At 33.4% G+C, this 14,951-nt stretch overlaps 1 protein-coding gene across 1 annotated transcript in view; it reads right to left on the bottom strand.

Annotated features, from left to right (window-relative positions):
* Positions 1-14,951, bottom strand: part of RASA1 (RAS p21 protein activator 1) — a 114,755-nt gene that overhangs the window by 33,650 nt on the left and 66,154 nt on the right. Inside the window, exons 7-9 of the mRNA XM_015536517.2 lie at positions 9,200-9,252; positions 6,686-6,836; positions 1,841-1,919 (exon numbers count right to left, since the gene is read on the bottom strand). Of these exons, the coding sequence (XP_015392003.2) occupies positions 1,841-1,919; positions 6,686-6,836; positions 9,200-9,252 (283 nt within the window). The remainder of the gene's footprint in view (positions 1-1,840; positions 1,920-6,685; positions 6,837-9,199; positions 9,253-14,951) is intronic.

Below are 14,951 nucleotides of genomic sequence, written 5' to 3'. Positions count from 1 at the left end.
TTGGCACTTTTGCAAAGGACAACAATTTGGGGTTTGTTCAGTAATTAAACAGCAACTCAAGCGTGAGGCAGACTGTTTACATGAAGTAATTTCTTAAAACAACCTTATAACTTAGGTACAAACATTTACTAGATGTCAAATTTATTCTAAATTTATTTGATGTCTACATGTCTAGATGTTTGACTAGATGCCAAATGTATTGCTTTTTTATTCTAAAAAGTAATTTTTTCTAAAAAAATTCAATAAATCCTAAGCACAATTTCAAGATGGGAAAAGTCTGACTTAATCTGTAGGCCAACACAATAAAATCTGTAGACCTCTAAAACAAATTAAAGCCATCATTAATCTAACATCCAATGTGAATCAGAATTCAGGACATAGCAATGGGATGCAGTGGCAGAATCTGTCATCTGCAGGTAAAGGCACCTCTGACCCCTAATAAAAAAGACCTTGAGCAGTGCTTCTAGAAAACATGTACCATACTATGTTATTTAAAATAAACAAAAAAAGTTAGTGTTAATGTTCGTTAAGTACAGTGAACAGCCCATGTCTGCCAGAACTGCCAGAGAAAGCAGGACATCAGTGCTGACTGCAGTAATTAGGCAGGTGTCAAGAAGGAAGTGAAACTTGAGATGGATCTTCAACTAGAAGTGTTTACACAGGCCTATAGGAAGGGGCTGACATGAAGACAGCAGCAAGCACAATGAGATTAAGAGACATCAGTGATAATACAGAGGGGGTGAAGCGAGTGCTCTTCCAACTGGGGAGCACATAGTCATTCATTCAGTAACAATGATTGAATACCTCATGCCAGGTACTATTCTAGGCACTGGGACTACAACCCAACATCCCTGCTCTCGCGGACCATGCATTCTACGAGGAATGAAGCTATATTAAGTGTGACAAGATGATGATGATTCTTGAATTAATATTAAGCATCAGATAATGACCGCATCTCAGCAACTGTAATGACTAGCAGGTACAGCCATCTGAAACTAACGTGTTAGGAGGAGGGAAAATTGAGAAGCTAGAGACACAACCAAATACTGTGGAAGTTTATTTGGGTAACTGAAAATTCTTACAATCCTTCTTTATATCCTTAAAGTATCAGTGCCTCCATTTTCCACACAGGAATATTCTTAATCACTCTTTCAAAATACCTGTTCCTAACCTCTGCCACAAGCTTTCCCCAACACTCTCCAGGAAGTGTAAGAAATAAACAGACTAAGCAATCACCCTATGCACTAAGCAGCTAATATTCAACAGGCCCTCTTGTTCAGTACCAATCTTTCTTCTTATGTGGAGGATGTGAACCACTCTTGCCTTCCCTAAGACCTTGTACATCAGGTACTGCCAGTACATCTCACCCACTCTCCTCTTTACTAGTGGCTCTACCCAGAGTATACACATGTGCTCGAAACTCTCTCCCCGTAAGCCTATAGGCAAATAAACAATGAAATAAAAAGTTTAAACCTCTCTTAGCCCTGTATCTTCTTCTAGACATCATTTTTATTTTATTTACCAAGCTCACCTAGGTAAGCCCAGCTGTGATTTATCTTTGCTGCCTCCACTTTTGCCTCCAACAAACTCACTCCTTGACCCACTGACACTTGGCTTCTGCCCCAGCACTCCTTCTATTCTCAAAAAGGCACCAAGGCTAGAACCAACATAAATAAAAACCAAGTGATTCTCTTACAATTTACTTTCTGAAACAATCAGAATAATGGCAGTTTTAAATTTTATCCAATTTTAAATGCGTGAATGTGTGCATAAAACATACTACCAAAAATGCATTTTAAAATAAAATGCTTATTATTGCAAAAAGAAAAACAACACTGACCTGCATTGGTACAGGTTCCTTAAGATAATACCCTTCAACAATTTGTTCTTTTCGATAGTGATCTATGATGTCCCCAATGCTGTTAAAAATAAAAATAACTAATATTGACATAATCTGTCTTATAAAAAATACAAATCTTGAAAATACACAAAAACCCTATTAGCAAGGATTATCCATTTGCGTTTTTCCCAAGCATATAACCCAAATACATTAATAGTAAATATGATTATAATAGTCACATTATTTTAGAAAATCAAGAATTGGTATACAGGTCAGAAAAATCTGAATCAGAGATTCCAATGTTGCATACATATACTCAAGAAGTCACTACAAGTTAGGAAAGAATAAAAGTCTACCATTTTTTTAAAAGAGCATTACTTTTAAAAGAGCAATTGAGAAAACTGATAAAGTACTGACTTCAAGTAAATTTTAAGAATTTTTATACTCAAAACACTTACATTCTGCTTTTATAACAATCAGATGAACTTAGATCAAAAAACATATTCACAGCAGGTAAAAGCAGAAACAAACAAAAGACTAGGAGCTGATTTTACATGTGGGATTATTGCTCCAACAGGAAAGGCTTACTCATAATTTTTATAAACAATGCTACAAAATATTCCTACTATTTGGGAAATTTTACCAATAAAGCTGAAAATAAAATGACATTATATAATGTATTTTAACACAGATTTTAGCATGGTATAATGAGTTTTTTCAATATAGACGTGTTCTGTATAATCAATAGGCCTAAATACTTAAATCCTACACTTTTAAACTATTCTTTAATATACTGGAGGAATGGGTACTTTGGGGACAGCTAGCAAACATTTCTCAAAACAGATCTTGTTTAACCTTCCGCTTGATTTTTTCCACAGTTTTCCCTACTAACAGAATTGGAAGATACATTTTATCTTTAGAGACATATGTGTACACACACACACACACACACACACACAAAGATACACATGTATATATACATATATAGATCTCCAAAGATAAAATAACTTTGCTATACTACAAAATTAATTTAAACCACATATAATGTTAAAAACAGCAAAATAGAAGACTTGAAAAGATTAATAAAAAAACAATTATGAGTGTATATGAACTAAATACCAGATGCAGCATTTTAACATTTATTTATTTTTGAGACAGAGAGAGACAGAGCATGAACAGGGGAGGGGCAGAGAGAGAGGGAGACACAGAATCTGAAACAGGCTCCAGGTTCTGAGCGGTCAGCACAGAGCCCGATGCGGGGCTCGAACTCACGGACCGTGAGATCATGACCTGAGCCGAAGTCGGACGCTTAACCGACTGAGCCACCCAGGCGCCCCAGACGCAGCATTTTATACAACGAAGAGAGAGGTGCAAAATGAGACACATAAAAATGTATTAACATTAAAAAGACAAGGATGGTTACAAGCTTTTAAAGAAAATATGTAATACCACATACAAATCCAAAAATGTTAAAAGAAAAAGAAAATCAGAAAAGAATACATGTGAAGACAGATACCGTTACAGAGATGACGATGTGGTTCGAAGCAAAAAGCATCAAATTTATGAGAAATAGAAAATATTAAAAGGCTTCTAAGTGTAAAATGCAGTTGATCCTGTGGATCATGTCAGTGTCACTATACAATTCTTGTCCATGAGCTCAAAGAACAGGACACTGCTATGGAGTACACTTTAGACTGCCCAAGAACAAATTTAAAAGTGTGTGACAACCAGATATGTTTTTACCAATGAGTTGGATTTTCAAGATTTCTTTAAATTACTTTAGTTCATATTCTTCCCAGATATACCTAAAACAACAATCAAGGGAGACACAACAAACCACAATTTCCTAGACATTCCATAAAGGTTTTAGACATGAAATCAGACAGATTTACATCTCAGAAAACTAAAACATGTTCACTATAAGGTGATTTGTAAAATAAATGTGAGTTTCTAGAGATACTACTATGTCTTATACTTGCATTTTAGTAATTTACTTAATAAATAAATTAATAAATGTGTCTCTCTCTCTTCTTGAACCCCTAGATAAATATTAGTAATCTTTAAGGTCTGACCAAAATCCTACCTCCCTCTTCCTTCTCATCACCATCTCAACTACCCTGTTTCCACTGACTCTCCTATGTCCATGTTTACATCTCAGAACTCATCAGTCAGCCTACCATCTTTTCTCATAGACCTGTACTTCATAGGCTTTTCTCTTTAATGAATATGCACAGGAGCTGTACAATACATTTCACAAAGAAAATTAGTTAATAAATGTTCGCTGAAGTTTATTTGCTGTTAAATGACTCTCCCGCTTTTCTAAAAGTTTTAATATAGGATTGTTAAGGTTATATTTCAACAAAGCAGTTTCTAAATGAAACAGACTTAAGTGTTATCTCTTTATCAAAAAGCTAATGTAGAATTAATGGGGAGAAGACAGTAGAGTATGTCTCTGTTACACAAATTTAATGGATATTCCCATTTTATATTTACATATCTAAATAATCATTGCTAATCACCAAGTTGTATCTTTTTTTGTTGTTTATATATATCTATATATCTATATAGATATAGATATATAGATATATAGATATAGATATATAGATTTTTTTTTTTTTTTTTTTAGTAATCTATACCCAATGTGGCGCTTGAACTCAACAACCCTGAGATCAAGAATCACATACTCTGTGGGGCACCTGGGTGGCTCAGTCGGTTGAGCATCCGACTTTGGCTCAGGTCATGATCTCACGGTCTGTGAGTTCAAGCCCCGTGTCAGGCTCTGTGCTGACAGCTTACAGCCTGGAGCTTGCTTCAGATTCTGTGTCTCCCTCCCTCTCTGCCCCTCCCCTGCTCATGCTCTGTCTCTGTCAAAAATAAATAAACATAAAAAAAAAAAAAAATTTTAAAGAATCGCATATTCTTCCAACTGAGTCTCAAGCCAGGTGTCCCACAAACGTGTATCTTCCAAGAGTTACTTTATTACTGACACTAATGTTGAAATGGAATATATTTCCATGCTGAAATATCTATTCCCAAAATAAGTGTAAAACTGCATTTTTTCAGGCATCAGATTTACATAATTCTAGCTTTCGTTAAAAAAAACTTTTTAACATTAATACTAGAAACAATACTCCTGAACTTTATCAAATAAATAAAACTAAAAAGAAAATTTGGGGGAATGATCACAACCACTAAATTAGTATCTACTTAAAAAATTTTGAGCCATCATTTTGCTTTTTTTTTTTTTTATGAAAGTCTTTTTTTTAATGTTTATTTTTGAGAGAAAGACAAGGTACAAGTGGGGGAGGGGCAGAGAGAGGGAGACACAGGATCTGAAACAGGCTCCAGGCTCTGAGCTGTCAGCACAGAGCCCGACACGGGGCTCATACTCACAAACTGCGAGATCATGACCTGAGCCAAAGTCGGAGGCTTAACTGACTGAGCCACCCAGGCGCCCCTTGACTCATCATTTTGCAAGCAGACTAATAATTTTGTAATAATTTAGAAAGAAATATACTCTAAATACTTCTTTCTTCCTATTTCATTCAGTTCTTTATCAATAAAAAAGACATCCTCCATTATGCAGGAAGAATTTTCATCTTTGCAGAATGTGCATAATAACAAAGTTTGAGTCAGTAAACAAACTTCCCTGAAAATAAATCTATGTAAATTATTTTATCTTTAAAATTAGTCTCCAGACAGACATTTATCAATTTAGTTAAGAATATGTTTTCAACTTAGAGTTTTATATATTCCAAATCCCTAGAAAACTGGACAATGGGAAAAATTAACTGACCTTTATATAGAGCTCAAAGTGCAGCTAGGTGGATTTTCAGTGAGGGTATCTAGATCGAACTATAATACAGAAGCCACTCAAGCAGCTTTTCTATAAGAAGTGTGCAAAAGGATCCCAATTACTAGACTCACATCTTCCATTTGATATCTTATCACTGTCCACTGGCCTCCTAGGCAAGCAAGTTCTACTTGTTTTTTGTTTGTATTGTTTTCTAAGATGAACCACCTACTGAATCCCTATACACTCAGAGGTCAAGCTGGAATTAAGAGAAATTCTAAATAGAATGGAAAATACTGCTGTGGTATTAAGGGAGTAACCTAGGCAAATGGCACCATTTTAGTTTACGAAAGCTTCCAAGAGGAAGATAATGCCACTCTAGAGTTATCAGTATAGGAAATTCTTTACATTCGGGGGGGGGGGGGGGGGGGGGATGAAAGATTACTTTCTAATATACAAAAAAAAATTTAAAAAGCTAAGATTCTATTATACAGTTTCTCTATTAACTTATTTTTCTGATCAAGTGGCTAAAGTTCATTCTGAATTTTGGGATAAGCAACAAGTTTACTTAGAATTTTAAAAATGACAAGTAGGATCCAATAATTACAACAAAGAAATACCAACTTGAGAACAAACCAATTACATGACTAACATTTGTAACAAGTCTCTGTTTACTCTTTAAGAACCTTTTTTCCTATTAAAATGTCTCACTGATAAGAGAATGTAAAATATTTTCTTTTTCTTAGAACAGATGTTTTGCTATCCTACAGACAATATAAGGACTTAGCAAATTTTCTGTAAACAGTTTGTGCATAATCAACAACATAAATTATCTTAGAAGAAAACAAATTATCAATTATTAACTTTTATTCATGTTTGACCCTGTCTAAAGAATTCTTGGACATGACTACTACTAAATTATAATGAAGGCCTTATAATTTTAAATTTTAAGAAGAAACTTTTATGCAATTTTGAATCCGATATACTACATTATTAAAATTTCAACTATTTTTGCCAAAAGTAAAAGATAACTAAAATCTCTCACAACTTACCTATTATAATATCGGCCTCCCATCATAAACTGATTGTTTGGTGTTGGACATATTTTAAATCGCTGAATATTTTCATTGGTCCGAAAGTAAAGTGAATAATCACCAGGAGTATTGTCTGAAGGCCTCACAAGAAAACTGCAGACTTGGCCAACTGTAAAAATGAAGCTGTTAGTTTTATTTCCTAATTATCAAATAAAAAAGAAAAAAAAATGTTAAGTATCCTAATTATAAAGTACATTCAAAAGTCATAAACTTTCACCAGGAACTTGCTTTATAATAAAGACTATTTTAACACATTTTTGTATTTTCTAGTTTATGAGTCACAACCGCCCATGATGTTGCATTTCTGTAACACATAAAAATACAGAAGTCTACAGCAGTGATTTCTGGTTAATAATGTCTATACCTGTCATAACTTGGAAAGAATAATCTAACCATGGGCAGAGAATATGGGGTAAAATGGCCACATACTGTCTGTACATCCTCTTAGTAAGAATAGTCAATAAATTACAAACAGTAAATTTTGTTTAGGAATACTCTATTTAATCAATGCTTCTGATTAAACATGAAAAAGTACTAACTATAGGGGCACCTAGGTGGCTCAGTTAGTTAAGTGTCTGACTCTTGATTTCAGCTCAGGTCACAATCTCACAGTCTTGAGATCAAGCCCCACATCACACTCTGTTGACAGTGCAGAGCCCCCTTGGGATTCTTTCTCTTCCTCTCTCTGCCCCTGCCCCACTCATTCTCTCCAAAATAAACAAACATTTAAAAAAAAAGTAACAACTGTAATAAAATAGTGCCAAAGCTTATAAAGGTTGATTAAAAATGAAATATGTGTACACCTCATCAAAATCAGTACATGTACACTACATTTCATTTAATAGGTAAGAACCTGAAAAGTCACATAAAAATAAATTATCATATTTTAAGATTTTCTCACTAATTTTAGGGAAGTCTTTTTGATATCTTTGATAGGCAGTGACTCTTAAAACTAAAATGCTTAGTTTTCTCTTTGTCTTAAGTACTAATCAAACAGGAAACATCAGAACTTGATTGCTTTTAGGAAAACACAATGAACACTTAGAATATGAGATGTAATTTTCATGTAAATTATCGACAGCTCCAATCATCTAGCCAAGACACTTACTACCAAGTAATTTCATGTTCAATACAAAGAAAAGGAATTCATCCAAAATTATGCATGCAAGTGCTTAGGTGCACTTTTCAGGGGAAAATATCACCAGATTCTTAAAAGAGCACATGACCCAAAGGAAATAAAAAGTAACGTATAGAAATTAAGTTTAGCTCCTTTTCAAGCTGAAATGCCTAAAACAAGAATGAGTGCTTCAAGTCCTTGATGGTGCAAGTTCAAAAATATAAACTTATATTCAAAATTCAGTAAATTCATTAAAATAAATATTTTGGTTCCACTCTCAAGGCTGATAGCATGTCATGTTGGTTGAGGGTCTGATGTCTATTACTACCATGCAGCATCATCATGTTTATTTTTAACCTGCTTAACCTACATCCTCACAAGAAAATCAAACACCTCTGAAACTGTCTTGACTCTTTCAAAAGAGCCAAGAATTAATTATATTAAACTGCAATTCCTGTAATTCAAAACAATAATTCAGATAACACCTTTATAATCACCATATACAAAAACTATCAAACACTGGTTGTTTTTAAAGAACTAATATTTCTCAACTGTAGATTATGGCTTAAACTGGTCTCAAATCCTTATAAAGTGTGGTTTACTCAAGAGATATTTTGTAGTTAAATTAATTCAGTATTAAATGTTAGGATAAATGATGACAGGATTGTTTCTAATTTAAATGATAAACCCACAATATAAGTCAATTTTTACTTTACATACATCTATAACCAGAGTTTTAGGAAAGGTTGAAATTAATATATTTTAAATAAGGCACAGTTCTGTAATTCCACAAGTACACAAAGATAAATGCAAGAACATCTGCTAGAGCAAAAAAATAAAAACTACACAATATTCCTCTATAGATATATAAAAACCATAATTATCTAACAGAAGCTTATGGCCATTCAAAAGAATAATGAAAACTTATATAAGCAGATATGCAATGATCACCCAAAATATATTCTAACATGAAAAAAGTGTGTTGCACATTCCTGTGAATGTGTGTGGAGGGGGTATGTTTAGGGGTGCATGCAGAAGTGAGGAAGGGAGATACATACAGACACTGAAAACTTACAAAAATACAGAAAAAAACCTCTCATCTGGTGCTGCTTCTAGTGAAGAAATTGGGAACTCAGACAGAAAGAAAAACATGTCACTGAATTTTATACTGCATATATGTATTCAACTAAAAAACACCAGATAACAAGTACACTAGTTTCTCTGTGGTGAGCAAGAAATTACAGTACGTATAAATATCAAATTAGTGCTAAAGGCAAAACAGATGATAAATTGTTGGTTTTCTCTTTTACTTTTTTAATAAAGATATTAGAAAAGGCAAGTGAATATACAATTACCTGTCATTAATAAGTTATAAGCTTCTTGTTTGGAAATTTTCCCATGGAACCATCTTAAAAGGAGAACAAATTAAATATGTGAATCTAAAGTCCTTTTTGCTGTTATACAATCAAAATTAAACACAAGTTTAATTCAAGGTGCAATAATGAAATAAATACAAATACAACTGATCAAATTATCTTATTCCTTCTACATTTATGTTACTACACTTTGTTAAACACACATACTTTCAACAAAATATAGAAAAATCAGGGACTAGTATGAACTATAATTTCCTTATTAGTTAACAATACAAAAACAGCAATGATTTTAATTCTGATAATGACAAACTGTTATATGCTTACATCATAGCTAGTGTTCTCTTTTCTTTGTATTAGGAGGGATGGTATAGGTAGAGCCCACTAGATTTATCCAGAAAAAAAAATACTCAGTGACTTTTCCTCACATTACTCTCAAAATGAACTTCCCCTACAATAGGTGATAGGTTCTCTCTTGAAAGAAAATAGACCTGACTGGTTAATACTTTCCTTAAAGTCAGAAAATAAGACTGAGCCATGACAAAGACTGGATACCAGCATCAAGAACTGAAGTAAAAGAATGTCTTAGCATTCCTAATTCTGTTTGAGCTGACAGCATAACAAATTAGATGGCTAGAGTATTTTAGTTTCTGTGTACTTAAAATAAGCATTTAGAAATTATTATAAATGGCATTATAGGCAAGATCCACTGCATATAACTAAAGTATTTAAATTTTACCTTAAACTAAAATGACACATCTGGTTTTAAAAATTAATTATTAGTAATTAAATTTCTTAAAATCTCCTTTCATTTACCTGAAGATCTATTATCTATCTTGTTGATTAGCACCTGTTAATGCCAAGCTGACAACCCTAGATCATACCTCTATTACTTTGTCATTAATTCTTAGAATCTACTATTATTTTTGACAGTAGCTTAAAAAACAAATTGGAAAGTAAAAATACTAGAAGACTAAAACAAAAAAAATCAAGAACCATCTAAATGCTGCCTACAAGAGACTCATTTCAGACCTAAAGACACATGCAGATTGAAAGTGAAGGGATGAAAAACATTTACCAGGCAAATGGAAGTGAAAAGAAAGCTGGGGTAGCAATACTTTTATCAGACAAAATAGACTTTTAAAACAAAGACTGTGAACAAGAGACAAAGAAGGACATAATAAAATAATAAAAGGAATGATCTAATGAGAGGATATAACACTCATAAATATCTATGGACCCAACATGGAGGCACCGAAATACATAGTGCTATTAACTCTATTAAGACATAAAGGAAGAAACTGACAGTAATACAGTAACAGTAGAAGACTTAAACATCCCACTTATATCAGTGGATAGATCATCCAGACAGAAAACCAACAAGAAAAGAGTGGTTTTGAATGACACATTGGACATTAGACTGGATGGACCTAACAGATATATACAGGAAGGACATTGCATAACACTTCCCAGGGTAAATCACATTAGCCCACAAAAAAAATTCAAGACATTCAAAAAGAATGAAATGCAAAAAGACTGAAATCATATCATGCATCTTTTCTTTCCACAATGTTATGAAACTAAAAATCAATCATGAGAAAAAAATCTCCAAAGAACATAAATACATATAGACTAAATAACATGCTACACTGAACAATGAATAGGTCAACCAAGAAATCAAAGAGGAAATCAAAAAATACATGAGATAAATGAAAATCAAAACAGTCCAAAATCTTTGGGATGCAGCAAAAAATGTTCTAAGAGGGAACTTTATAACAATACAGGCCTACTTCAAGAAATAAGAAAAATCTCAAATAAACCATCTAACCCTAACACCTAAAGGAGCTAGCAAAGAAGAACAAGGCCCAAAGTCAAAATAAAGAAGGAAATAATAAAGATTCGAGTAGAAATAAAAGAAACAGAAACAAAAACAAAACAAACAAGCAACAGAAAAAGATCAATGAAACCAAGAGCTGGTTCTTAGAAAATATATGCAAATTATATTAAACCTTTAGAAAGACTCATAAAGGAGAAAAAGAGAACTGAAGGAAATATAATCAGAAATGAAGGATGAGAAGTAACAACCAACATCACATAAATACAAAACACTGTAAAATAAACTGGACAATCTAGAAGAAATGAATAAACTCCTGGAAACAAATATTATTCCAAAACTGAATCATGAAGAAACAGAAAATTTGAATAGATTGGTTAATAGCAATGAGATAAACTCAATAAGCAAAAATTCCCAAAAAACAAAAGTCCAGGACCAGATGACTTCACAGATGACTTTCACAAGTGCCATCTATCTACCAAACATTTAAAGAAAATGTAATACCTATTGTTCTCAAACTATTGCAAAAAATAGAAGAGGAAGAAAAACTTCCAAATTCATTCTTCAAGACCAACATTAATTACTCTGATACCAAAACCAGACGAAGACACTAAAAAAAAAAAAAAAAAATCTGAATAACAGATGTAAAAATCCTCAACAAAATACTAGCAAACCGAATTCAACACATTAAAAAAAAAAATGATTCACCACAATCAAGCAGGATTTATTCCAGGGATGCAAGTGTGGTTCAGTATTTGCAAATCCATCAACGTGATACATCACATTAACAAAAAAGAAATGATAAAAACCATATGATCATCTCAACAAATGCAGAAAAAAGCATTTCACAGAGTACAACATCCATTCTTGATAAAAACTCTCAACAAACTAGGTTTAAGAGGGAACATACTTCAACATAACAAAGGCCATATATGAAAAACCCACAGGTAACATCATACTTAATGATGAAAAACTAAGAGCTTTTCCCTTAAATTCGGGAACAAGACAACGTCCTCTCTCACCAATTTAATTCGACAGACTACTGTAAGTCTTAGTTGAAGCAATCAGACAAGAAAAAGAAGTAAAAGGCATCAAACAGGTAAAGAAGAATTAAAACTTTCACTATTTGCAGATGACATGATACTGTATACGAATAACCCTGCAAAATGGTGAAGCTGCTCTGGAAAACAGTGTGGAGATTCCTCAAAAAATTAAAAATAGATCTACCCTATGACCCAGCAATAGCACTGCTAGGAATTTACCCAAGGGATATAGGAGTACTGATGCATAGGGGCACTTGTACCCCAATGTTTACAGCAGCACTTTCAACAATAGCCAAATGATGGAAAGAGCCTAAATGTCCATCAACTGATGAATGGATAAAGAAATTGTGGTTTATATATACAATGGAATACTACTTGGCAAGGAGAAAAAACAAAATATGGCCTTTTGTAACAATGTGGATGGAACTGGAGAGTGTGATGCTAAGTGAAACAAGTCATACAGAGAAAGATACCGTATGTTTTCACTCTTATGCTGATCCTGAGAAACTTAACAGAAGACCATGGGGGTGGGGAAGGGGGGAAAAAAGAGAGGGAGGGAGGCAAACCATAAGCGACTCTTAAAAACTGAGAATAAACTGAGGGTTGATGGGGGGATGGAAGGGAGGAGAAAGTGGGTGATGGGCACTGAGGAGGGCATATGTTGGAATGAGCACTGGGTGATGTATGGAAACCAATTTGACAATAAATTTCATATTAAAAAAAAAAAAAAGAAAATCCCATTTACAACTGCACCTGAAATAATAAAATACTTAGGAATAAACTTAAAGGAAATGAAAGACCTGTACCCTAAAAACTATAAAACACTGATAAACTGAAGATGACACAAACAAATGGAAAGATATTCCATACTCATGACTTGGAAGAACACTGTTAAAATGTCCATACTATCCAAAGCAAACTATAGATCCAAGGCAATCCATATCAAAATACCAATAGCATTTTTCACAAAACTATAACAAATAATCTTAAAATTTGCATGGAACCACAAAAGACCCCCAAGAGCCAAAGCCATCTTGAAAAAGAAGAACAAAACTGGAGGTATCACATCCCAGATATAAAGATATACTACAAAGCTGTAGTAATCAAAACAGTATGGTACTGGCAAAAAACAGTACACAAAAAACAAACAAACAAAAAAAAACCCCAGACCCAATAGATCGATGGAACAGAAAAGAGAGCCCAGAAATTAACTCACAATTATGTGGTCAATTAATCTAGGGCAAAGGAGTCAACAATATATGCTGGGGGAGAAAAACAGTCTCTTCAATAAATGGTGTTGAAAAAACTGGACACGTACATGCAAAAGAATGAAAACTGGGTTACTCTCTTATACCATACACAAAAATGAACTCCAAATGGATTAGAGACATAAAGGGGGACCTGAAAACATAAACCTCCTTAAAGAAAACACAGGCAGTAATTTCTTTGACATCAGCCATAGAAATATTTTTCTAGATAGGTCTCCTCAGGCAAAGGAAGCAAAAACAAAAGTAAACTATTGAGACTACATCAAAATTAAAAGTTTCTGCACAGTGAAAACCTACGGAATTTGCAAATGATGTATCTGATAAGGGGTTAATATCCAAAATATATAAACAACTTCTAAACCTCAACTCTAGAAAAATAAATATTTCAATTAAAAAAATGGGCAGAGAGGCACCTGGATGCTTCAGTCGGCTAAGGAACGGACTCTCAATTTTGGCTCAAGTCATGATCTCAGGGTCATGAGATGGAGCCCTGAGTCAGGCTCCATGCCCAGTTTAAGAGTCTCTCTTTCCCTCTCTCTCTGCCCCTCCCCTGCTCATACTCTCAGTCTCATTCTCTCTCTGTTTCTCAATTAAAAAAAAAAAAAAAAAAAAAAAGCAGGGGGGGTGGGGAGGGCAGAGAACCTGAGTAGACATCTTTCCAAAGAAGACAGTATATCCACTCCTTTGGTTAATGTCATGTAATTTACAGTAGCCAAAATATGGAAGCAACCCAAGTGCCCAAGGATAGATGAATGGATAAAAATGTGGTATATACATACAATGGAATATTAGCCATAAAAAAGAAAGAGATTTTTGCCATCTGTATCAACATGGATGGAAGTCAGTCAGACGGAGAAAGACAAATACTATACGATTCAACTCATGTCTGGAATTTAAGAAACAAAATGAACAAACAAAGATAAACAAAAAACACTCTTCACTCTTAAATACAAAGAACAAACTGGTGGTTGCCAGAGGGAGGAAGGCATGGGGATGGGGGAAACAGATAGGGGGGATTAAAATTACACTTATCCCAATGAACACTGAGTAATATATAGAACCGTTCAATAATTATTTATATTGTATACCTGAAACAAATTTACCATTGGATTTAATTATACTCCAATTAAAAATTTCTTAATAAAAATTAGAAATTTCTCTACATAAAAAAAAGCTCATTGTATATTATGTATGTTAATAAATTCAGTGTTGTTTCACTGAATGAATGTGTTCAGAACACTGTGCTGTATTTAATACATACTGGAAAGGCACATTAAAAATTACTTCTGAGCATGCTAATTATATATATGAATAAGTATAGTGTTATTTCAATAAAAAAGATATATACCCAAAAAAAGCTGGAAAATAAAAATACTACAAGTCTAAAACATGTAAGTGCTCTAAAGCCCAGTGTTACAGATTTAGAAGCTGTTAACATTGTTTTAAATTACCCATACTATTACTTATCAAAATATAACTGCATATTTACCTTTTCACATGAATGAAATGTTAAACTTTTAAATTCCCTCTTTAACATTATTCCCACCATTAACTCATTAACTCAATGCAAATTATGAATACCATACAGC

Source organism: Panthera tigris, chromosome A1 (genome assembly GCF_018350195.1).
Source record: "Panthera tigris isolate Pti1 chromosome A1, P.tigris_Pti1_mat1.1, whole genome shotgun sequence".
In the NCBI taxonomy this organism is placed as follows: domain Eukaryota; kingdom Metazoa; phylum Chordata; class Mammalia; order Carnivora; family Felidae; genus Panthera; species Panthera tigris.
The sequence above is the reverse complement of the archived record's forward strand: the minus strand, read 5'-3'. Positions and strand labels throughout refer to the sequence as shown.